Below are 25,754 nucleotides of genomic sequence, written 5' to 3'. Positions count from 1 at the left end.
CCGTTGCTGACCTTTCTCCCATCAGCGTCCTGTACAGCACCTTGACAGTGTGAAAGCTAACCAACCGGTAGGGAAACAGCTCCTAGCTCGTTTCAGCTTGATTTCTGTTTTCAGCTGTAGCCTTTACTGTCCAGTTATGATGGGGAACCGAGAGCAATGGCAGGGGCTCGCTGAGGCTCTCCCTGAACATTTTATTTCTTAGCTGTGAGAGGATGTCTTGCTAAGTAGCCTTGGCTTGCCTTACTCTCGCTGGGTAGCCCAAGCTGTCCTCAAACTCATGACCTCATCATCCCACCTCAGCTTCTTAGGTGCTGGGAGTATAGGCTTACACCACTACACCCAGTTTATAACTGAAGTGTCAGATCGCCAAATGTTAAAGCTGAGAAATCCCAAAGGAACTAGAGTATACCAAACTAAAACTATTTTGTCTAGTGACACAAACAAATAGAAAAGATTGGGAATATAGGTTTGGGACTACTAAGCCAGATCATCGTGCCAGGATCCTAAAGGTACCATGCCACTGATGAAACTTGAAATGTCCACTAGACCACACCATGGATGTTTGTATGTTTGTTTGATTGGTTGGTTGTTGTTTCAAGACAGGGTTTCTCTGTGTAGCCCTGGCTCTCCAGGACTCACTTTGTAGTCCGGGCTGACCTCAAACTCACAGACATCCACCTGCCTCTGTCTCCCAGGTACTGGGTTTAAAGGCATATGCCTCCAGGCCCAACAGATTTTTTTAAAAGGCTCATAAATTACATAAAGATGTATAGCAGACACACCACAGTAGACTCCAGAGGAGCAAAGCAAACAGACGTGCATAACCATCGGCTTTTTCACTCACACCCAAGTTCCTGAACTCTGACATTGAATTATTTATGAATAAATGCCTAGGCCAAAAGCTTTGGCTCATTCCCAATAGCTCGTAACTTAGTTCTCCCATTTATTATATTCTGTGTCCTGCTACATGGCTAGTGGCCTCTCTTCAGGTCCGCGTGACTGTCTTCCTCAGTGTTTGGGGTGAATCTCTTCCGAAACCTGGCTCTATCCCAGAATCCTCTCTCCCTGTAGGAACTCCCACCTCCTATTTCCTGCCTAAGCTAATAGGCCAACAGCTTTTTTATTGACAGGTGATGCTTCCATATGGCATGTAAGAGATCCTCTCTACAGAAGGGACCTTCAGAGATGAGGAAAACAGAGCAGGTCAGAGGTCAGAGGTCATGTGGGCTACTTGTGACAGTGTGTGGATGCATGAGGAATATCAGTGCTCATGGACACAGAAGGAGGAACAGAAGCCTGTGCTTAGAAAGAAAAAGTAAAGGTCAGACATGTGTAAGCAACTTTGAAGGGGAACCAGCCTGCTTTCTCTGCCCTATGACTGTCTCCAGCTGGCCCCCGGAGAACAGTAAAAGTAGAAATGAGGTTCCTGTGATTGGATTCTTTCAAAATGGCAACTTAGTAATACTTCCTCTCAAGGGAGCAAATCCCCGTCTAGGTGGAGCCCGAAGTTTGTCTACAGTTGACAGCACTCCAAGTAAGGAAGAAAGAAATTGCTGGACCGAGCAGTACCTGCACAAGGGAAGTGAGATTGCCTCTGACTAGGGAATCCCATCAAGACACAAGATGGAGACACTGGAAGCCCTTCAATACCCCATTGCCTGTAGATCCTTCTCCATCCTGCCTCCACTGCCCCTACCCCCACCTCAACATCCGTGCCCCTCCCAGTGCCAGAAGCTCTGCTCCCTCCAAGCTGACTCACTCGCTGTTCCAGCCACAGGCAGGTGATTAATAAAATAATAATAATAATAATAATAATAAATAATTTGTGTTTCCTCAGCCTGCTGAAACTCATCTCCTGAAGCTTCCTGAGACACCTGCCCAGCTCCCTCCCCCGACCCTTCATCCTCTCTCCGTCTCCATGGACCCTGCATATAAATTGCTGGGACGCAGGTACACGTTGTTCACTACCCCGCGTTTTATTTCTACAGCATCCTGTTGTCTTCTAGATCCCATTGTTTTTGCTTAGAAGTCAGCTATGAATCGATGGTTTAACTTCAAATGTTATTACTGTTATTTATGATTGTGCGCATGTGCACGTGTGTGGGTAGGAGTACACGAAAGCACATCCATGTCATGGTACACTGTAGAGGTCACAGAACAACATTCAGGAGTCGGTTCTTGCCTGCCACTGTGGGATCCAGGTCATCAGGCTGGTGCAGTAAGTGCTTTCGTCCTCTGAGCCGCCATCTTGCTGGCCTGTGTTTAACTAAACAATTTTATGTTCACAGTGTGTGCATACGTGGGCGTGCGTGGCTGTTTGAGTTGATGCCATCAGTTTTCCTCTCTCTCCGTCGTATTCACCGAGGCAGGGTTTCTCAACGGAACCCAGAGCTCACAAATACAGTTTCACAATGCCCTATCTCCACCTTCCAAGTGCTGGGACAGCAGGCGGGCCGCCATGCCCCACCCAGCATTTACAGACAGCTTTAATATTTTAGTCAACCTTAAATCAACTATAAACTCTTGAAGTGCAGTTCCTGTCTCTTCTATTCTCTCCCCACCTCAGGTCCACGTCCATTGTTCCTTTGTTGTTTGTGACTCGCTTCTAACCCATCGGAAGCACAGTAAGTTCTTCCCCGGGTCTCTTCTCTGTTCACAGTTATTGAATTGGTCTTTGATTCTTTTCAAATAATTTCATCTTCCAGTTTTCAAAGATCACAACAAGCAATTATTTCAGAGTCAGCTTTATTCTCTGGATTTCCTGCTGGCTTCTCAGGGCGTGAAGACGTGAAGACGAAGAGGAAATAATTTGCTTCCCTCACAGGGAGGTCAATGCTTTCGCTGCTCCTGAGGGCCATTGTTTCTGTGGTTTTCACCCTCCCTGCCTCAGTGTGTGGGGGTCGCTTCCTATCCGAGGGTAAACAATGTCTCTTTTATTTTACCTTGGTTAAGAGCAAAACATAATTCATGTGGGCTGGAGAGGTGGCTCAATCTGTAAAGCGTTTGCCACACAATCGTGCGGACCTGAGTTTGATCCCTGGAACCCGTTTCTAAAGAAAGTCTGGTGTAGTGGTCGCCCTTGTCATTCCAGGCTGGAGAAGCAGAAACAGGCAAACCCTTGGAGCTCGCTGGCCAGCCCAGCCTAGTCTGCTTGTTGAGGGCCAGGGAAAGGTGAAAGCCATATCTCAAAAACAAAAACAGGGGCTGGGGATTTAGCTCAGTGGTAGAGCGCTTACCTAGGAAGCGCAAGGCCCTGGGTTCGGTCCCCAGCTCCGGAAAAAAAAAACAAACAAGTTAGGTTTAGTGATTGCAGTTCTCAGGATGGGGACGGGGGGGGGGGGGGGGGGGGTGGTAATGGGTTTGAGTCCAGCCTGATATATGTAGAGAGTTCCAGGACAGTCAGGAATATGTAGAAAGATCTTGTCACAAAAACAGCAACAGGGGCTGGAGAGATGGCTCAGTGGTTAAGAGCACTGGCTGCTCTTCCACAGGCCCTGAGTTCAATTCCCAGCAACTATATGGTGGCTCACAACCATCTGAAATGGGATCCGATGCCCTCTTGTGGTGTGTCTGAAGACAGCTACAGTGTACACATATAAATTCAATAAATAATTCTTAAAAAACAAAACAAAAAAGAACAAAACCAAAACAACCCAAATAAAAAAAAATCAACAAGGTGAACTGAGCCTGAGAAATGGTTAGTCAATGTCTTTTGGCCTTGACAGTCATATGTATACACACACACATACACTGTGTGCACTTTAGCTTAAAGAGTTATATTTATTCTGATCTAATTTTAATTAACTCAAATGCTCATTTCCACTTTCTTGGAGATATGGACATTTCATTATATTTTAACTAAGACAGCAACCAATCTGAAGCTCCCTTAGTAGATGGTTTGTACAAGATATACCCATTTCTTTGAAGCTCACTTTCATTGCCTATAATTGGCGAGTGCCAGGCAGACTTCAGAGCTTCTTTTCCCAGAAGGAAAACTGAGGACAGCAGTTCTATAAGCTGTTGTTGGCCCTCAGATGTACTGTAACTATAGCTGGCTTCTCCTGGATTACGTATGATCACATTGGCCATGCTCACCCACAGTCATCAGTGGTCCACTGGGCTCTATACAAACCTGGGGCTCTGGAATTTTTTTTTACTTATGTTTTAAAACCTAGCCCAGTTAACTTTGGGGTATTTGTAGTCTCCATTTACCCAGACATATTTCTGAGCATTTTTCTCCTCTTTATTCCCATCTCCTGGTCAGTAGTGCTTCCACAAGCTCCAGTTTCCTTGCTGCCCAGCCCAGACACTGCTGGGTGTGAACTCCACCCTGTGGGCACTATGGTATGCATATGAGCAGTGACATCAATGATATTGTTAGAGGTAGACACTTGTGTGAGTCCCTCCCCACAGGCTAACTCGCTTTGACATGCTACGAGCAAGAGGCACCTAAAGAAGAAGCAGGTCTTCTGTTCAGTTCAAACCTCACCTGTCAGAAACACACCGTCCTTACGATTATTGCTCCATCCTCCTGCCCTTTCCCAGACAGACGTCTTAAAGGAACCGTCTGTGCTTGCTTTCTTCACAACCTCACAGCTGGCCCCGTGCTGATCTAGCTGCAGTGGGCTTCTCTCAGCCTCCCAGAACTCCTCCCAGCCCTGCAAGTCTCATCTTGCTTATAGAGGCAGAGCCACCCTCCTCTCTTCCCAGATCTCCTCCGTTCTCCATCTGACCTCTTCTTGCTTGTGCGCTAGTCCTTAGGGCTACATCCTGATCTCCTGCAGGAGAACCCACAGCTCCAGCCGCTTTGACGACTACAGCTTGATGAAGGTCTGTATCAAAAGGATGAGTCCGCTTTGTAATCAAGGGAGTTTACTGCTATTGGACGCCGAGAGGGTTTCTGCAGAGGAAAGTCAAGCCCATGCCTGGAGCTCCTAGAAATGGTGTCTGAATGTTGATAAGTCAACAATGGTTTGAGTATCCAGAATATGCCAGGTAAGAATCCTCACGGTAAGAATAGTATCCCTCTGACATATGCAGAGGAATACATCAGATCGGGGAATTCCACTGTCACACACTTCTGAGATTGTTCAGATGTATCTACTGCTGCTGGCTTTACGTGCACATGTGGACAATAAGCTGTCCTATGGCTGCTGGTCTAAACAGCCTCAGCCTGGAAATCCTCTTCCCTGCCTCCTCTCCACCCTCCTTCCCAGATCAATCTAAAGTCACCTTACTAAGGAGCTCATCCTACGTGAACCTCTGAGGATTCTCCGTCATTCCCCTGTGCCCTTAATGACTCGTGGACAAGCCTTTCACCTGTCACTCTTTGGGCTTCTTGAAGGCAAGGCAGCAGCCATTGAAGTACCTCACACTCTGACCGCCAGCCAGGCAAGCATATCTGACAGATGAGCCTGGAGATTCCTGAGGAAGGTGGGGATGCTTGAAGATGGATGGCGAGGCTTGGGGCAGCTCAGCCACACCTGCCAGTCATGAAGCATTACCACAGAGGCCCAGTGTGACAACCTGACAGCCAGTGAACTACATAACATTTTCCTACTCTGAGAGAAGAGAAGCGGCTGTGAAAGACTAGTCCAGGCTCTCCCTGTCCCGCACTTCACCATGTTCTACCAACAGACTGGAGGGTATCAGCAATGTGAAGGCAAGAAGAGGGTAGTCAGTCTATGCAGGCCCAAGTCAACTCAACATGGGGAAGGAGGCGTCTCAGCCTAACTTTCTGATCATTCCAGTCACCCAAATCCCTTTCTTCTTCCTTCTGCTTGGGCTTCTGAGAACTCCTTAATTTTATTTATTTTGGGGTGTGTGTGTGTGTGTGTGTGTGTGTGTGTGTGTGTGTGTGTTGCATTCATGGATGTTAGAGGATAACTTGAGGGAGCCAATTTTCTCTTTCCAACATGGAGATTCTGGAAGGTTCTAACAGGCCTGAGCAAGGCAAGCAAGCGTGGCCCCAACAGGTTTCCCCCTTCACTTTCCCCCTCCGCCTGCTAGAAGCCCTTAGAGTACAGTCCTGATGCTAGCGACCAAGGTCTATTCCCCTATTTGACCACTCTCTCCTCCTGAGGCTGATTATCAAGGTCCAGCTATTGGCTCACCTGATTAATATGCCCAATTAAAATGAAAGCCTTACCCTAACACAGGATTATAAACTGTAAGTCACCAATAGGTCATGTGTGTCTCCTCTCCAACCGAACACAGTCCTCTGTCTCACTAGGACAAATACCTCTCCTCCCTCTCCTTGCGCATCCCACCCCCTTGTGCCCAATCCTTTGTCTTTGTCCCTCAAGGGCAAATAAATCTCCTTTGTGCTGAGAATTTGATCTTGGGGTGTCCTGTGCCAACTCTGGTCCTTTCCGATTCCATGTGGGAACTCAGGTTGTCAGGCTTCGCAGCAGGGTCCTTTACCAACTTAGTCACTTTGCTGTCCTTCTGTGTGAGCATCTGAAAACTTCTGTAGCCACACCTCTTCCTAAGCCTGAGTGTACTCACCCCCTGCTCACCCTGTGTGTTCCACACCTCCATGGCAGCTTTCACAGCTGCCCTCTTTGCACCAACACACTGGCTTCTCGAATCCCTTCTCAGCCATGCTCAGTTCTTCTCTAGGCCAATGGTTAAAGGCTAGCTGGGGCACAGGCCAGGTTTTAGAAGCATCTTTGGTTTTCTTTTTTACAAAAAGATTTATTTATTTATTGTATATGAGTGCAGTGTAGCTGTTTTCAGACACACCAGAAGAGGGCATCAGATCTCATTACGGATGGTTGTGAGCCACTATGTGGTCGCTGGGATTTGAACTCAGGACCTCTGGAAGAGCAGTCAGTGCTCTCAACCACTGAGCCATCTCTCCAGCCCCACATCTTTGGTTTTAGAAGTGGGACAGTACTGGGAATGGAACTCAGGACCTCAAGGACCTAGAGGCAAGTGCTCTACCACTGAGATAAACCCCCAGTCCTGACAGTGTCCTAATTAAAAGTAATTAAAAGATTCTTTTTCTCCTTCCTTCCTTCCTTCCTTCCTTCCTTCCTTCCTTCCTTTTATATAAATATATCTCCCCGTGCCCTCAGGCTGGCCTTGAACCCATGACTCTCTACTTGAGAACAGAGCACTAGCAGTCAATCAGCCCAGGCTGGGCCATGTGTTGCTCTGGCTGCAAATGTTGCCAGGCCTGAGTGTGTGCCCAGTGAGGGTTACTGCTTCCTGCTTGCAGCCGTTTTAACTCAGGAAGGCAGGGAACGGCCAGAAGACCAACTGTCAGCAAGGGAGAAGGGGTCAGGATTTGGTACCAGTGAGGGGCCAGCCTTTCCCTCAGGCTCCCAAACCTACCTATCCTCCTGCTGTGCAAGCTTTTGCTAGAGTAGAAACAAGAGTGTCTGGAACAGGTACCTTGCTGCAGCCCATAGGCTGCCCTCAGACCCTACTAATAGCCAGAAATCCGAACGTGAGCGTGTGCATGCGTGCACGCACAGGCGGGGGGTTGGGGGAGGGTGGTGAGGGAAGGGGTAGGACACCTGTGATCTGGCTGTGGCCCTCAGTTGCCTGTGGCTGGCTCCCCAGGTGGTGGATTCCTGTAGATCCACTCACTCTTACAACACAGAGAGTGTAAGGGTCAAGGTGTTACAAAGAGTGGGGCTCATCAGAGAACCATCCAAGGTGGGGGCTCCCAAGAGATCAGAAGCCAAAGCCAGCTTGGGGACAGATTCCTTGTCCCCCAATTGCCCCTGTGCTGTCTGGGGTGTCAGGGACTGGAGCTGCAGATGGGATCACGGCCATTTGTCAAACTTCTGGCAGAGCCCAGCCCAGCTTCCTACAGGACAGCTTTGCAGTATGAAGCCTTCGTGGAAGGAGGCCGTGAGAACTTCAGCCCATAGAAGTCACTGGAACAGAGCCAGGGAGAGTGTGCCCCTTCTCCTCTGGTGTCTTTCTTCTCTTCTTTCCACAAGTTATTCAGACTGTGGTCTGTAAATCAACAAAGTTGAGAAAAAGATCATGAAGGAGGGCCCAGGAGAATATTCTTTTCAAACTCTGAGACATCTCACCTGAGTTTCAACAATGAGGAAATAGTGGTAAGTGTAGTTCCCAGCACTCATAGGTTTTCAGTGAGTGTGAGACTTGAAGGCACCATGGGTTTCTCAGGACAGTCTGGAGAGCTGACAGCAGCATTTCACAGGAAACGAAACAGATTCACTTGCCTCAGGTAGCCTTGCCAGAAAGGGACAGCCCCAGGGGAAAACACAGCCTTATCGACTCCTGTTCCCTTATGCCAAGACCCTGTCCGGCCGACAGTTTAATGGGAGTGATCTTCTAGCTGTTACTAGAAGCATGTTGGGGATCTGAAAGGTAGGGCTACACTGCTGGGTGCTTTACTGTATCAGAGTGACAGGTAAGAAGGGAACACAAAGACCAAGCAACAACAGAAAGGATGGAGACAGAAAACAAAACAGAACTGAACTAAACAAACAAAAACAAAACAAATAAAAACAAAACAAATAAAAGCAAAACTAAAACGAAACAAAGACAAAACCAAAACCAAAATAAAACAAAACAAAACAAACAAAAACAAAAAACAAAATAAAACAAAATAAACAAAAACAAAAACTAAACTAAACAAACAAAAACAAAAACAAAATAAAACAAAACAAGAAAACCCTGTGTCCACTGTGTCCACGGGACCGTCTGGGTTCCAAGGGCCAGAGCACTCTGGAGTCTGGCCAGTGGACAGATGAGAGACTGTGGGAAGGAGCTAGACATAAGAAGAGGCCTAGAGGGCCTGATGGCACACACCTTTAATCCCAGACCTTTTGAGGCAGAGGCAGGTGGATGTAAGTGAGTTTGAGACCAGCCTGGTTTGCACAGTGAGTTGAGTTCCAGAACACCCAGGGCTCCATAGTGAGATCCCTGTCTAAAAATAACAAAACAAACAAAAAAGGCCTGGAGAGAGCAACGAGGGAAGAAATAACCTAAGACGAACAGAAACATTTGTTAGAAGCGTTCGTAATCCTGAACTAGACAATGTCTGGCTTGGTATTTGAGGAACACACACACACACACACACACACACACACACACACACACACACACACCATGGGGAGGAAGAAAGGGAGGGAAGGGTAGAGGGAGGGAGGGAGGGAGGGAGGGAGGGAGGGAGGGAGGGAGGGAGGGAGGGAGGGAGGGAAAGATGTGGGAAACAAGCAGACACCTAAGTAGAAATTTTCCTGTGTGGAGAGGAGGGTAGGAATGCAAGCGGTCTGTACAAGGTCATAAGCTAAGGGAGGTGGAGGAGGGCGGCTGGGCTGGGAGGGGCTGTGAAGATCACAGTGTGTGGGAACAGAGCTTGTGGGTGAAAAGAATGTTCTGTTCTGTGTTAGATGCACCAGGAAAGGCTGTTGAAGGACCTGAAGAGAGGGCATCTCAGAGTCTGCCCAGTGCTAGAAGCAGTCTTGGCGAAGAAACCCCACCTCTCCCATCAGCTGCCCATGAGTCGAGTGAGTGATTACCCACACTCTCACAGCCACTCTGAGCCCTTCATACTCCCAAACTTGGCTTTCTCAAGTGCTTCTAACTCATCCTCAACATCTCACCCAGACACACGGACGAGGCTTTGGAGTCCACACCCCTCCTTAGCTCCCTGACCCTACTCAGTACCTCCAACCCCACTGCCCTTGAGATGTGCCCTCCACGTGTGTCCTCTCAAAGTTTCTATTTCAGTCAAGTGTTCTGCCCCTGAGCTATACCCCAGGCTCACGGTCTGCATCTTATGTCTGACCACTGCAGAGAATGCTTTGAACTGTGTCGTATCCATCTGGGCGGTTTTTGCCAGCTATTTATGTAGGGATGGGGAGGGGCGGTCCTAAGGGTGACAAGCAACGTTCCTCTGAGACGGCTTAGAGAGGTGTTGTGGTCTGAGTATGAAACGGTCTCTATAAACTCAAGTATTTGAAAGTTTGGTACCCGGCTGGTGGCTATGTTTAGGAAGGTTGTAGAACCTTTAGGAGGTAGATCCTTGCTGGAGATCCTTAGTGGGTCACTAAGAAGCAGGCATTGAGTTGTAATAGTGTGTCCCCACTTCACTTCCTGTTCATGCTCTCTGCTTCCTGTGTGTAGACGCAGTGTGGCCACCCAGCCCTCTGTTCCTGCCCTCATGCCTTCCCTGCCTACTCTCATGGATTCCCTGCCATGACGGGCTGGAGCCCTCTGGAGGTATAAGCCAAAATGACTGTTCTCTTCCTTGTTTCTTTTCTTAGGGTGTCTTATCACCATAACAAGAAAGCAGCTAAGACTACAGATTAACAAGCGCTGAGCATAATAGAATTTATTTGATCACAGTTTTACTTAATTCAAGAGCCCTCAGAAATGAAGACCAAGGACAGGGAGGATGGTTTTTTATTAGAATTTTTAATTGTTTGTGTGTAAATGTATATGTGGTGTATATCTGTGTGCGTTATATGATTACGCTAGGGCTGCATTTCTGGGTTTTGGTTGAGATGGGGTCACATTTAGCCTAGACTGCCCTCAAACTTGCCAAGTAGCTAAGGCTGGCCTTGATACGCCTAACTCTACCTTTAAGTGCTAGATTCCAGAGGGGCGCCACCATGCCCGGCTGGCAGAAGCTAATGTGAGAGGGCATGGGCACAGCCAGAAAAGCCTCTATTGTGACTCTTCCTGGACGCTCAGAGCAGCATTCCTTCTGCTGGGACTGGAGGGGGACGGCCATTCTCGATTTTATAGCTTGCACTTGAGGAAAGGGCTTCCAGTCTCCACCACTCACCTTGAGAAAGAGGAATCTGGCTTTCCAGGATGGACTCGATGGGAGGGCAGAAGTCAGGGAGACTGCCCTGAGAGCTTCCAAACCCCTTCAGCTCAAGGGCCTCACATGCTAAGCTCCCTGCCTTGAGCCATTTACTTCTTTTAATAGAGCGAAGTGGTTTATTTTAAACTCGAAAAGGGGGATTAAAAGTCCTATTTATTAGACTTGATTTATTTATAGACACTGAGAATGACAAGAAGATGTCTGAAGAAGTAGTCCAGGAATGTGACACTGGTGAGGGTTAGACCAGACCAGGTTGTAGGAACTGGAACAGTGGGCGTGCTAGAAATCACAGATCAACAGCGAATGGCATGAAAGCGGCATTTCGATCTGGGGTGGAAGGAGATAATTGGTCAATGTTAGGACGATCGCGGTGGCTGGGGTTAGTGGTGGAGAACTTGTCTAGCAGCAGGAAGCTCTACGCCCAAACCCCAGCACTGAAACAAACAAACAAACAAACAAACAAACAAACAAAAAGATGGTTCTTTATTTTGTTCTCTAATTATAAAATGCAGAAATATTTTTCAATTATATCTTAATTATGTATAATGGGAAAAGTACTTCCCACAGACCCCAAATAAATTAGAAACTATAAAAGAAAAAAAACATAGGGGTTGGGGATTTAGCTCAGTTGTAGAGCGCTTGCCTAGGAAGCGCAAGGCCCTGGGTTCAGTCCCCAGCTCCGAAAAAAAGAACCAAAAAAAAAAAAAAAGAAGAAGAAGAAGAAAAAAAAAGAAAAAAACATAGACACAAAAACTAAAAATAGTTGGGGATTTAGCTCAGTGGTAGAGCGCTTGCCTAGGAAGCGCAAGGCCCTGGGTTCGGACCCCAGCTCCGAAAAAAAGAACCAAAAAAAAAAAAAACTAAAAATAATATTAACCTTTAATTTCGTGGGCATTAATATTGAAACGTAAAGAGGGGTGGCTGGAGAAATGGCTCAGCAGTTAAGAATATTTGTTTGTCTTGCAGAGAGCCCATGTTGGGTTCTCAGCACCCACACAACCACTCCCAACTCCAGTTTCAGGGGCTGTGATACCCTCTTCTGGCCTCCGCAAGCACCAGGCATACATGTGGTATACATGCATGCATGCATACATACAAACATACATACATATATACAGCCAGGCAAAAACACTCACACATAGCATAAATTGCACTTAATTTCTTTTTTGAAAGATTAGAAGTAGCAATTCTAAAAGTCAACCTTTCCTCTGCTGCCTTGCCCTGCAGCACAGGCAACAATGTGGCCACAGGAGTTTTTTAAACAGTAAAACATTTTCCGCAAATTTCAAAGTACGAAAAAAGACTCTCAAAACGCATGACAAATGCTGGTTAGTATGCAGCAGTGTCTTTAAAGTTATTATAATCTGCTGGATGGTGGCGGCACCCGCCATTAATCCCAGCATTTGGGAGGCAAAGGCAGGTAGAGCTCTGATCTTGAGGCCAGCCTGGTCTACAGAGCAAGTTCTAGGACAGCTAGGGCTACACAAGAAATCCTGTTTCAAAAAACAAAACAAAACAAAAATTTACTATAACACAGAGATAGTAAAAGGCTGCTGAGACAAGACTAAACCCCAGTGGGCTATGCACACACGCTCAGTATCAGTAGACTTTAACTAAATACAGATGGCACTAATGAACTATTGCCTGTGGTATGTGCTCATGCTTATGTATGTGCTCGAGCATGCGTGTGTGCATGTGCATGTGTGCATGTGTGTGTGCATGTGTGTGCATGTGCATATGTGCATGTGTGTGCGAGTGTGTATGCGTGCATGTGTGTACATGTGTGTACACGCCTGTACGTGTGTGTGTGTGCGTGTGTGTGAGAGTGATGCAGAAGCCAGATGCTAATGACAAATATCTTCCTCAATAACTCTCCACCTTAGTGTTTGACACTGGGTCCCCCCACCCCCGCCCCCGCTCTCCCTCTCTGAACCTGGAATTCAGTGGTATGGCAAGCACTTTGCTGACTGAGCCATCTCCCCGGAGCCCAGCATCAATTTTTACGGTCAGACTGCAGGCTAATGTGCTAAGAGTGCCCGTCGTGGCACAGCCCGCAGAGCTTAATTGATTTGTGGTCCCATGTCTAGGTACGGAACTAAACAAACAGAAAAGGGACTTGGAAAAGATGCACACTCCCACATCCACTGCAGAATGTTCCGGAAAGCAATCTAAATGAGCAGTAACAGATACAGGGATGAAGGAAGTGTAGCACATTTGCACACAGGATGGAAAACCTGCCGTGCACTATAACCTGCATGAACCTTAAGTCACGTGAACTAAAATAAACCAGTCACAAAGTCCAGTGCTGTGTGACTCCCCTTAATCGAGGTAAGTCACACTATTAGAAAGCACAGCGGTGGCCACCAGAGCCAGGGAGGATAAAAGGAGACATTTATTGGACAAATGATGTCTGTTGTCTTTTTCTTTCAATGCAATTAGTCTTATTAGTGTATATTAATTACACTGACAAAGGATGTCATTGTGACATTTTCACACACATATAATTTCCTTTGGTCACATGTACCCCCTACGGCCCTTTCTTGTCCTAGCACCCCTTCCCTTTCCCTCAGAGCCCTTCTCCCCATGTGCTTCTCTGTTTCGGCTCACCACTAGAAATTCCACATATAAGAGAAAACATGATGTTTGTTCTTTCTGTCTGGTTTATTGTGCTTAACGTGATGACCTCTAGATCCATCCATTTTCCTGCAAGCGACAGTTTCTTTACAGCAGAGTACTGCTCCCCTCCATCCCAGTGGGCAGTTTGCTCTATTCAAGCCATGGTACAAAGCCCTGCTATTTACTCCTTCAGCAGCTTGATGAGCCAGAGCCAGGGTTGGCGTTAGACAGAGGCAGTGTACGCATGGTTACAGCTACGGGCACCTCATTTAATTCTATAACTGGAGGAGTGGGTCAAGAGCCGCGGTAAACATGGGTGTGCCAGGAGCTCTCTTGCGGGACTGCCTTTCAGTCCTTTGGTATAGACTTTGAAGCGCTGTAGTTATATCATGTGATATTTGAGAATAGTGTTTTTTCCGAGCCCTAAAATTAAATGAGCATGTTCAGAACAGTTTGTGGTAATACGTGCCTTTAATCTCAACACTCACGAATCAGAGACAAGTGGATTCCTGTGAGTTCGAGGCCAATCTGGTCTTCATAGTGAGTTCCAAGCTAATGAGAGCTATGTCTTACAATGAATAGTAAGACTCTGTGACAAAATTCATGTAAAATAACTTGTTAAATCCTCTAAAATGAAGGTAGTCTGCTGATAGAAATCCAGTTGGAAACTTTCATTCAGTTTCTGCCCTCTAGTGGTCAAAAGGACAGAACCCACTGTTTGACCTAGAGGATAAAGGTCCTCCTACCTCGTCCTGTCCTGTCCTTTTAGCAACAAGCATGTAATTATTTAGTTTGGTTCTACAAATATTTTCACAAGTTATCCAGTTGCTATTGTGCCCTTATGTTCAATTTCTGACAACATTCTCTTGCATTTTCAGAATGAATCCTGCCTGTACATTCCTCAAGTGTCTCTCAGCCCCTCTTCACAACTTGTATTTCCACTGGGTCGCCCTGGATAACCCCAGATACCCCCTATCTTAGAGTCAGCCTACTAGCAAGCTTCAGCCTGTCTGTGAGCTTAAAGCTCACACCACAGGTTCCTGTGGCTAAGCTGTCCTAGGGGGAAGATATTTTGTGTGGCACACTTTCCATCTTCAGCTGTTTGCATTTCATGTTTCTGTTTGTCTCCACAGAACTGACCCAACCTAAAACTGCCTTCAAGGGAGGAATAAATGGTGGGGGGTTGGGAGGACTGGAATGTTTTCTTTGGTCAAAAATAAAAGTCTTCCCCGCAAAGCTCTCTGGAGCTTTTAATGTGTTCTTATTAATAAGAGCAAGTCTCTTTGCCAGCTCTGGCTACTAATGTGGTTTCACTGTGCAAATGTTAAATGTGTCTGACCCTGTCTCAAAGAGAGGGGGGAAGTGTAATTCTGACATAGTCATACATACGCACCCGCCCATTGCCACGCTCGCCCCCACAAAGCTCCTGTCAGCCTCTTCTCACCGATTCTCGCCGGTCTCTCCCCTCTCTTTAAATGGTTCTACTTCTGTGTTCATGTCAAAGACAAGTTCTTATAACGCAAGAAAAGAAAGAAAAAGAGTGAAGAAATTTCTCAAGAAGCTTCCCTCCTCCTCATTTTAATGAAAAAGTCCGTTTCTCCAACAAGAAGCCTTGGCTTTAAAGATTGATGATGCTCTCAGGTTTAAAAATGACTTGGAAAAACTCTCCACCTTTCTGTCACCTGAAACTCTGACGGGTGATAGAAAGAGCGTGGCCCCTGTGTTGGCAATCCCAGCCTCTCTTTCAGGACACTGTTCACTTGATGCCTCCTCTCTGCTCTGAGAACTTAGCTCTGCTTGAGGAGACACCTCAGTTGGTGACCTACTTGCCACAAAGGCATGAGGACCTATGTCTGAGCTTCACTTTCAAAGCCCGGCATGGCAGTGAGTTCTGTAATCCCAGCAGTGGGTAAGTGGAGCCGGGGTTTGTTAATCAGCCACACTAGTTAACTCGGTAAACTCCAGACCCCGAGGGATCGCCTCAAAAAACATAGAAGGTGAAATAGTACCTAAGGAACATTACCTAAGAATGACCTCTGGCCTCCATACTCGTGTTCATGGGAGCATACGTGCACGTGCACACGTACGCAAACCCCTTAAACACACACACACTCTCACACACACACTCACACAGAGAGAGAAAGAGAGACAGACAGACAGACAGACAGACAGACAGACAGACAGACAGAGACACAGGGCAGTTCTGGGAAGAGGGAGCAGGAATGTGTGTCTGTCAATCAGAGTATTCAGCAAGGAGTTTGTAATGGTTTGAGGAAGAATGCCCATCCCCAGGCTGGAGGGAGGACAGGGAGATGTCCCCACCCCCTCAATCCTTGCCACCTGAGACAGTCAAGAGAACTCACTCTGGGATAGTGAAAGTGTGTGAGTGGCCCTCAGTGAGCTGGCCCTGCCCCTCACAGCTTCAGCACTCGTGAGCAGGCCCTGCACCTCATCTGCACAGTAGAACTGCCCCTGGGGGGTGGGGGGGTGCAAGAGAGCAAGAGTGAGAGAGAGCTGGCCCTGACGCTTATCTGGTATGTGGTGGTATAGGTGATGCCCTGCCCCTTACCAACTGCAGTAGTCAGGAGAGCTGGCCCTGGGGTCATGAGAGCAGGAGAATTAGCCCTACCCCATCACTGGCTTCAGCACTTGGGAGAGCTGACCCTGCACCTCACCTGGGCAACACAGTGGAGTTGGCCCTGATAGCAAAGGCATAGGTGAGCCAGCCCTGAGTGTGAGAGCAGGAGACCTGGCCTAGCCCCTCACAGGCGTCAGCACTTGGGAAAGTGGGCCCCTGCATCATGACTGGCCAGCACAGTGAAACTGACTCTGGAGGCCGGGGTGTGGGTGAACAGGCCCTGAGGGGAGGGCAGGGGAGCTGACCCTGTCTTCTACAGATGGCAGATGGCAGCATTGGGTTGCCAAGCCAAAACAGTGGTGCAGAGTGCGCCCTGGTGGTGCAGGTTAAGGGAGACCTGGCAAGATGACCAGCTCAGATCCGGGGCTCTGAATTGGCAGACCCCAAAATCTGGCCCCCCAGAATCCATATCATGGGTTGGGACCCATGAAAGGGCCAATCCTGCTGATCCAAAGCTGCAGGATCTCCACGTCACAGGGCAAGGACAGGATAACTGGGAGGAGTCCCAAGGAGACTCCAATATTGATGTCATAGAAGCCAGGGATCTTGAGGCAGACCAACGACCCATTGCAATGAGCATTTTTGTTGAAGATGTGTGGACAGAGGTGTAGACTGTGATACACAGTGGGACACAGTGGGGCACACCACGGCTTCCACAATGAAATGTTTCCCATGCTTAGCTGTTGTTGTTGCTGTTGTTGTTGTTTTTGTTGTTGTTGTTGTTATTGTTGTTGTGTGTTTATGTGGGGAGGTTGCAAAGGCAAAAGGCAGATAAGAGTGGACAGGGTGATCAGCGGGACTGGGGTGAAGTGTGAGACTCATAAAGAATCAATTAAAAAGTTTTAAAAGAGAAAAAGAAAAGAGAATGCTCCTCCCACTCTCCCCTCTCCCCATGGGCTCATATACTTGAATGCTAAGGGAGCGGCACCATTTGAAAGGATTAGGAGGTGCCCACTAGAAGGAGAAAGAGTCTCAGTGGTGGTGGTGGGCTTCGAGGTTTTAAAGGCCCAAGCCAGGCCCAGTGGCTCTCTCTTCCTGCTGCCTGTGGATTCAGATTTGGAATTCTCGGCTACTTCTCCAACACCATGTTTGCCTGTGTGCTGCCATGCTCCCCACCATGATGATACTGGGATAACCCACAGAAACTGCAGGCTAGCCCCGATTAAACCCCTTCCTTTATAGGAGCTGGTTCGGTTATGGCCTCTCCTGACAGCGATGTAACACAGGGTTCCAGCTCTTTCCAGTCAGCACCGAGAGGTGAGCATCTCTCCAGACACCTGGCCCAAGCACAGAACCACAGTGTGGGGGTGGGGAGTCAGAGGGAGCCGTACCACAGGAAGTGGGAGTATGGGCTGGGCCGGACTGCTGCCAACACTGAGCTTGGCCCTCAGCAGATAGATACACACAGTGTGAGAAGGCAGTAAGAGGTACTGTGCCCTGAGGGATGTGGGGATTTTCCCGGGGCTCTGGGCGCTGTGCTCATGAAACAAGAATCACTGACATTGTCTGCTGTACGCCCAGTTATGAGCTGACCCGCATCAAGACTGATGAGCTGCATTGTGCTTACTTGTAGAGAGCGGCGCAGCGAAACAAAGATGGCGCCGACATCCAGCCTTGTCTGGATATAAACGACTTACTGCGCATGTGCAGGCTTGTCCCCTTGCTAGGGCTCCCTCTAGTGGTGAACAGCGGTACTGCACATGTGCGGTTTATGCACCAGGTGACAGTTGACCGTTAATATGCTAATGAGGTGATTCATTCTCCGCCAATCCCTGGAGGACAAGTAGTGGGGTGATCCAAGCCCCACCAATCCCTGAGAGATAATTAGCATACTGTTGTCTATATAAGCCGAGCGATTTTGCTGCTCGGGGTCCCTGTTCAGAAGAGCTGTAACACTAAGAAGAGCTGTAACACTAAGAAGAGCTGTAACACAGTAAAGGCTTGCTCGCAGAAGAATCCTGTTGCCGCGCGTCGTTCTTGCTGGCGGGACATTGGGTGCGCAACACTTACTGACAGGACACGGTGCTGACAGTGGTAAGAAGCCCATTGTGCAACTGCTCCTGGGCTGCAAAACAGGGACCAAGCTGAATCCGCAGTCTCCTGGAGGAGCAGTTCCAGCAAGGCAGGGCAAGCTTCTCACCTGTGTTATCTCAAGACCAGGCCAGTAGGATGTGGCTGACTACATGCTAGAAGGCAAGAAGCTGGAGTTCTAACTGAGGAAGATCAAAGTCTGAAAAAGCAAATAAACCATCACTCATAGCTGTTTATTGGTCTACTAAAAAAAAAAAGACAGGGGGGTTGGGGATTTGTCTCAGTGGTAGAGCGCTTGCCTAGCAAGCGCGAGGCCCTGGGTTCGGTCCCCAGCTCCGAAAAATAGAAAAAAGAGAAAAAAAAAAAAAAAAAAGACAGGGCTTTAGGCAAAGTGGCCCTGGTGAAGTCTCTTTCAGCTACTGGGAAGCCCCACCATCCTGAGCAGCATTTACCCCTCAAATCTCCCTGCTACAGGGTTGTCTGAAGTACAGAAGGACTGGGTTCTGGAAAGGGAGTGAGCCCTTGTCCAGTGGCGACGGCCCCTTCTGGTGTGCAGAGGGGCGATGGGCTGAAGAGCTTGTCCCAGGACATTAACTTCCGCAGTGCAGCACTGCAGTACAATGTAGCAGTGTTCATGAACTGACTTCCCAGATAGGAAAGGGAAATCTAGCATGCGAGCTCCTTGGCTAGCTACTGTGGAAAAGAGCATTTGGAAACTTTAGAATAATTCCACACCAGGCTTCATTTCCCCAGAGGAAGGAGTGTCTCTGTTTTCATCAATGTATAAGATTTCAAGAAATGGCTCTTTATCTGGGTCACCAGCACTGGCCACAACAAAGCAGTCCCCTTTGGCAGGGGGAATTCCTCGTACTGTGATTAGAGCTGTTATATTAGGTGTTCCGGCTCCTTATCCCAGAGTGGTAACCAGTGCTTAAAAAAGCTCTTCCGGACAAAGAAAGTCACGGTTGTGTACATAATAGCGAAGTTATCTGAAACGCTACTCTGTTTCCATTGATAAGCTTATTAGATGGAGGATCTGGAGAGGCCGCTGGTCAGCAAACGGCTTCCCGTGCAAGTGTGAGGACCTGAGCTTAGTTCCCAGCACCTATGTGCAAAGTCATATACAGCAGCACAGCGGTTTGCATCCTTAATTCCTGTTTGGAAGGATGGAGACAAAAGGAGCCTGTGGACCACCCCTTCTAGCTGAATCACTGAGATCCAGGTTCAGTGTGAGAGCCTGTTTCAGCTTTCCAAAAATAAGATTGAGAGTGACTGAAAAAGACACACAACAGCCACCCCTGGCCACAAGCCCATGCACACGGTACCCAAGCTCGTGCTCCCCCACAAAGCATGAGCATACACAAACCAACAATCAAAAATGTATCCAAGGGCTGGAGAGATGGCTCAGCGGTTAAGAGCACCCGACTACTCTTCCAGAGGTCCTGAGTTCAATTCCCAGCAACCACATGGTGGCTCACAGCCATCTGTAAAGAGATCCGATGCCCTCTTCTGGTGTATCTGAAGACAGCTACAGTGTACTTAATATAATAAATGAATAAATCTTTAAAAAAAAAATGTATCCAAGGTTGCCCTTCCTAGGGGACATGGGTGCCCCAATGAAGGATTGCATTTTGCCATTGTGAGTGATTTTTGAAAACCAAACGCTCATAGTAGTAACTGTTCTCGTTCAAGTCACAGACAGGAGTCTCGGGGATTTAAAGAAATCCCTCCCCTATGGGTTCTCTGGGCTGAAAACCGCAGAGGAACAAAGCAGCAGAGGCCAGTAGCTGAGAGCAGGAACACGGTGTGCTCTGCTGGAGCAAAGCCACTGCCAGCGACCACAGATCTTTCTAAAATATTCCAGGAAAATTTTCTAGCCAGCTTTCCCTGGCTCTTGTATAGATCCGAGCCTCCTTCACAATCCACGCCAGCTGGACTTGGGACCAAAATGCATGCAGAAGGGCACTGTCTGGTGCTGTGGTGCAAGAACCTTCCTGGGTTTTAGTCTGTGGAGCTCTGACTTGACTCCAGCAACAAGAGAAAATAGAGACGCTGAAAGTCTGCTGAAGACCAGCCTGTCTTTTTAAAGATGCCAGAACACGGTGGTTGTGTTTACATGTTTATCTCTCTGTGTGTCTCTGTGTGTCTCTGTCTTTGCTTCTTCTCTGTCTCTCAGTGTGTGTGTGTGTGTGTATGTGTGTGTGTGTCTGTCTGTCTGTCTGCCTGTCTGTCTGTCTGTCTCTGTGTGTGTCTGTGTCTGTGTGTCTGTGTGTGTCTCTGTGTGTGTGCCTGTCTGTGTGTCTGTGTGTGTGTGTCTGTGTGTGTGTCTGTATGTCTGTGTGTCTCTGTGTGTATGTCTGTGTGTCTGTGTGTGTGTCTGTATGTCTGTGTGTGTCTGTCTGTGTGTGTGTCTGTGTGTGTGTCTGTGTGTCTGTGTGTGTGTCTGTATGTCTGTGTGTCTCTGTGTGTGTGTCTGTGTGTCTGTGTGTGTGTCTGTGTGTATGTGTGTGTCTGTGTGTATGTGTGTGTCTGTGTGTCTCTGTGTGTGTCTGTTTGTGTGTATGTGTCTGTGTGTGTGTCTGTGTGTGTGTCTGTGTGTGTGTCTGTGTGTCTGTGTTTGTCTATGTGTGTGTGTGTCTATGTGTGTGTGTGTCTGTGTGTGTGTCTATGTGTGTGTGTCTCTGTGTGTGTCTATGTGTGTGTGTCTATGTGTGTGTGTCTGTGTGTGTCTATGTGTCTCTGTGTGTGTCTGTGTCTGTATGTCTGTGTGTCTGTGTGTGTGTCTATGTGTCTCTGTGTGTGTCTGTGTCTGTGTGTCTGTGTGTCTGTGTGTGTGTCGGTATGTCTGTGTATGTGTGTGTTCCTGGGGTCCAAGTCCAGGGCCTCTGCAAACTACCTTTCATTCTACCACCAAGCAGCACTTCCAACCTTGTGCTGCTTTTCGTCCCAGTCTCTTGCCTTGCCTTGTAAGAGTTTTATAGTCTAATGTCAGATTCACCACTAGGTATATTGTGCAAAATGTTTCTTTCCACTTGCTTTTTTTTTTTTTTTTTTGCTGTTGTTATTGTTTCGTTTTTTAGCTTTTTTTAAAAAAACACTATTTATTTTTCACTTTACATCCCAATATCAGCCCCCATTTCCTCCCAGTACCCCCTCACAGAGATCCTCCCCATTCCTCCCTCCTCACCGACACATCCACTACTCATCCATCAGGCACATCGAGTCACTGCATGTCTAGGTGCAGCCTCTCCCAGGGAGGCCAGACAAGGTGGCCCAGTTAGGAGAACAGGGTTTACAGGCAAGGCCCCGCTCCAGTTGTTAGGGGACCCGCACGAAGATCAAGCTGCACATCTGCTGCACATCTGCTGCACATCTGCTGCACATCTGCTGCACATCTGCTGCACATCTGCTGCACATCTGCTGCACATCTGCAGGGGAGCCCAGGTCCAGCCCAGGCTTGCTCTTTGGTTCAAGGTTCAGTGTTTGGGAACCCCCAAGGGTCCAGGTCAGTTGACTGTTGGTCTTCATATGGAGGCCCTGTCCTCTTCAGGCCCTTCAAACGTTCCCCCAAGTTGTCCACAAGACTCTCTGAGCTCCATTTAAAAAAAAATCTCTTTCCATTGGCTGCTGGGTGGAGCCTCTCAGAGTTGGTTTGATTCTTAGGACAGGTTCTCACCATGTCACTCACGGGGCCTGAAACTCACTAGGAAGATCAAGCTCGCCTCAAACTCACAGAGATGCATCAACTGCCTCCAGAGTGCTGGGGTTAGAGGTGTGCACCACCAAGCCTGTCCCACTTGCTTCTTAATGGAGTTATTTTTAAAAACACTTTCAAGATTGTGTGTGTGTGTGTGTGTGTGTGTGTGTGTGTGTGTGTGTGTTCTTTATTTGCGGGAGACAGTATTGACTTCTGAAGTTGGAGTTACAGACAGTTGAAACCCACCAGATGTGACTGATATTGTTGCTGGGAGCTGAATCTGGGTCCTCTTGGAGAGCCATGAGTGCTATTAACCACTGAAGCATCTCTGCAGCCCGGTAATGGAGTCCTTCGAGGAGCAGAGTGGTATCTTTCACATTCTGTCATGGTTCATCTTTGTCCCCTATCTGTGTGTATTCTGAGGCCTTAAAAGTGGGGATTTTGCTGGGAGTGGCAGCACTTGCCTTTCAACCAAGCACTTGGGAGGCAGAGGTAGGCTTATCTCTGTGAGTTCCAGGACAGCCGGGGCTACACAGAGAAACCCTGTCTCCAAATAATAAATATGATAAATGAATGAGTGAATGAATGAATGAATGAATGAGTAAGAGTTTTAGTTTTAGGTCTTGCATAGTGTCTTGCTTTCCTTCCGATTGCTGTGATAAAAACACTAGACCAAAAGCAGCCTAGGGAGGAAAGGGTTTAGTTTATCTTATAGTTTATACCGCCATGGTAGAAAGTCAAGGCAGGAGTGTAGAAATGGGAGCTGAAGCAGACTGTGAAGGAATGCTGCTCACCGGCTTGCTCTATTGGTCATTCAGCTTCCATTTAAATAATTTAATACAGCACAGAACCATCTGCCTGGGTGATGGCCCCACCCATAGTGATCTGGCCCCACCCACTGTGATCTGGCCACACCCACAGTGATCTGGCCCCACCCACGATGATCTAGGCTCCACCCACAGTGATTAATGAAGACAAAGCCTCACAGACTTGCCTGTAGCCAATAATACAAAGGCATAGTCTCCGTTGAGTTTTCCTAGTCCTAGCTTGTGTCCAGGTGACTTAAAAACCAACCAGCACATGGGTAATTGCTTTCCATGTTTAAAAAAAAAAAGTTTATGTAATGTAAGGCAAGAGTCAGAGTCCGTTTCTGAGGCTGGGATACAGCTCAGGTGTTAGACTGTTTGCCTAGAAAATCCTGGATCCATCTCTGGCACTGTACAAAACAGAAATGGAGCTCACACCTATCTATCCTGGTGGAGAGAGAGGATCAGGAATATAAGGCTATCCTTGGCTACATAGCAAGTTCAAGGCCAGCCTGGGCAGCATATAGCGTGGAGAGAGGGGCGGGGCATAAGGGGGTGAGAGAAAGATTGATTTACTTTCTAGAAGGTTTGCCAATTAGGAAACTTAAAATTTTCCCTTCTTCAATGCTTAACAAGGGCGGAAAACAGATACGTGATATATTGGGAGTCAGTAGAAACCTCCCACGGGTGGGGAAAACACAAAGTCCGTACAGAATCACAGGGCAGTTTTGAATAACCTAGGTGGCTGGGGACATTTTGAGGCTTGTGTGCCGTTTTAAGTGACCTTGGACAGGTAGCACCTACCTGGAGTCTGGTTAGTCGCAAATGAAAATGTTCCCCAGAAGGTACCTTCATCCTAACCTCAGATTACTCCTACGAGTAGCTTCACATACAGACAAACAGCCAGGTGCTGTGGCACATGCTTCCAGTTCTGGCTACTAGTATCCACCTTAGTAATCTTGCTTGCCAGGCACCGCAATGTACAATCGTGGTTTACTAGACAGCAGAAAAGCCAGAGTTGGGCCACAGTATTCAAAGTGACTGAAAGGGGTTGGGGATTTAGCTCAGTGGTAGAGCGCTTGCCTAGCAAGCGCAGAGGCCCTGGGTTCGATCCTTAGCTCCGGAAAAACAAAACAAAACAAAACAAAACAAAGTGACTGAAAACCTCCCCCCCGGAACTTGCCAGAAATCTTCCCTCTAAGGTGCAAGAGAAAGCCAAATACAGCCAGGTAGCTTAGGCACTGTGTAGCAAAACTGCCTAAAACATACATGCAACGTCTGTCAGAGAAAGCAGATCCAAGTACTGGGAACTGGGGCTACGCGGATATTCAGCCGCGGCTCTCTTACGCCCCCTCGTGGTACATCATAATATGTCTTTTGCCAAAAAAGAAACTGCCTTTATGGGGCCCATTTAGCTTGAAAAAGAACCAAATAAGCACGAATTTTTGTGAACTGTTTGTGCCCTTCCCCCCAGTTCTGGTCTATGTAGGACCCCATAAATGTGATTTTATTTGCAAATGGCCTTCCTTTTCTTGTGGAATGAGTTAAAATGAAGTCCAATTGTATGGTGACTTTTAAAGAGAAAAGATGAGAAATTAATAAGCAGTCAGCGAGGAGAGCAGCCAAGGCAGAGACTGGGACTCTGCGGCTACACGCCAAGAGACAGAGAACATTGCTGGCAATTACCACCAGCGAGCAGGAGGAATCGGAAGAGAGTTCCTTCAGTTTTCAGCCTAGTACGGCCTTTAACATCTTAACTATAGACTCCGCAAATCTCGGAATTATGAGGTAACAACCTTGCCACTGATACTTTGTGGTGATTTGTGGTAATATACCCTAAATGTGGCATCATCAAATGTTTAGTTTCAGGGCCCAGAGAGATAACTCCGTGGGCAGAGTGCTTGCCGCACAGGTGTGAGGACCTGAGTTCGGATCCCTACCATCCGCATAAACGCCAGCGGGTGGGGCGTATCTGTAACACCAAAACCGGAAAGGGTGGATCTAGGTAGATCCCAGGAGTAGCCAATCCGGGGAAAATGGAGAGTTCCTGGCTCAGCAAGAGACCCTGTCTCAAAATAAGACAGGAACTGAAGGCGATACCGCCCATGCGCACACGTGCACACACGCGCATGCGCGCGCGCACACACACACACACACACACACACACACACCACACCACACCACACCACACACCACACCCCCCCCCCACACACACACACACTTCACCACCACACACCACACACCCCCCCACACACACACACACTTCACCACCACACACCACACACCCCCCCACACACACACACTTCACCACCACCCCACCACAAGGTTTAGTCGCAGTCTGTGAATTTTCGTCTCATCAGCGCCATGAGAGCTGGCAAGAAGCAAGACTGCATGGAACGCTGTGCTGGAAACACAACTAGAAGACCATGAAATGCTAATCCATCTCTCTCCTTCCTTGTGTGACACCGTCTTTTAGATGTGTATTTTTAGTATTTCATAAAATGTATATTCCTCGTCGTTCTGAAAGATCCCACTCAGAGAGACCCTTACTCAAGTCTTGGGAAATCGCGGACCCCAGACACAGAGAGACCATTTTGGATGTAATAAACAAAGGCGAGGTTTATTACGGAGACCTATTACAGAGATCTCCGGGCCGACACATATCCCACGCAGGAGACAGAGGTGTCGACCCCGAGAGGCCGGGAAAAAGAGTATTTAAAGGCAGAGGCTGTGAGCACCAGGGGATGGGGGATGTCAAAGGGGAATGCACCACAAGTTACAAGATTGTTTTATGGCTCCAGGAGATAAGGGGACGCCAGAAGGTTTTATGGCCCCCTAGTTCCTGGAACAGAGCTACTAAATCAGGAGAAGGGTAGGGTCTTCAGGTCCTCATTATTTTTAAAAGTTTGTCAAAATTGATGAAGCATCTGTATTTGAAACACCTCTGGTTAGGCTTGGGCTGCCCAGTTTCCTGGAATGCTCTCTGCAGGACACAATGGCTGAAAAGCACAAGTAGGGGCTTATCAGGGTCTGGAGGACATCTGGTTAAAGTATGACTCTGAGTAAGCTGGGGGGACGTCTTTGGATGGTTTATGGGTCAGTCCTCGATAGCCTGAGCTGGTTCCTGCATTCCTTTTTTTTATC

The 25,754-nt window shown here is 47.8% G+C and overlaps 1 protein-coding gene across 4 annotated transcripts; it reads left to right on the top strand.

Moving 5' to 3' along the window:
* The first annotated feature begins 2,517 nt into the window (after positions 1-2,517).
* On the top strand, positions 2,518-14,671 carry LOC147999689 (uncharacterized). Of its 4 annotated transcripts, none has more exons than XM_087593664.1 (5): positions 2,518-2,624; positions 4,785-4,995; positions 9,381-9,497; positions 10,117-10,212; positions 14,317-14,671. In XM_087593664.1, the coding sequence occupies exons 2-5, from the start codon at positions 4,989-4,991 to the stop codon at positions 14,319-14,321; spliced, it is 225 nt and encodes a 74-aa protein (XP_087449790.1). In that variant the 5' UTR covers positions 2,518-2,624; positions 4,785-4,988; the 3' UTR covers positions 14,322-14,671. The 4 variants fall into 4 exon arrangements, 3 of the variants coding, with proteins under 3 accessions (XP_087449790.1, XP_087449792.1, XP_087449791.1); XM_087593666.1 differs by lacking the exon at positions 2,518-2,624 and adding an exon at positions 2,825-2,917; XR_015642820.1 differs by lacking the exon at positions 2,518-2,624 and adding an exon at positions 12,910-13,150 and having other exon boundaries at positions 4,432-4,995.
* Positions 14,672-25,754: the final 11,083 nt, after the last annotated feature.

This window comes from Rattus norvegicus, chromosome 18 (assembly GCF_021556685.1).
Source record: "Rattus norvegicus strain SHRSP/BbbUtx chromosome 18, alternate assembly SHRSP_T2T, whole genome shotgun sequence".
Taxonomy (NCBI): Eukaryota; Metazoa; Chordata; class Mammalia; order Rodentia; family Muridae; genus Rattus; species Rattus norvegicus.
This window is presented reverse-complemented; position numbering and strand designations above follow the sequence as displayed.

Excerpts from the sequence above, each read along its gene's own strand:
- LOC147999689 (XM_087593664.1), top strand. Across the intron at positions 9,498-10,116 it reads ATCAGCTGCCCATGAGTCGA|ACGCAGTGTGGCCACCCAGC; the intron begins GTGAGTGATTAC and ends TCCTGTGTGTAG.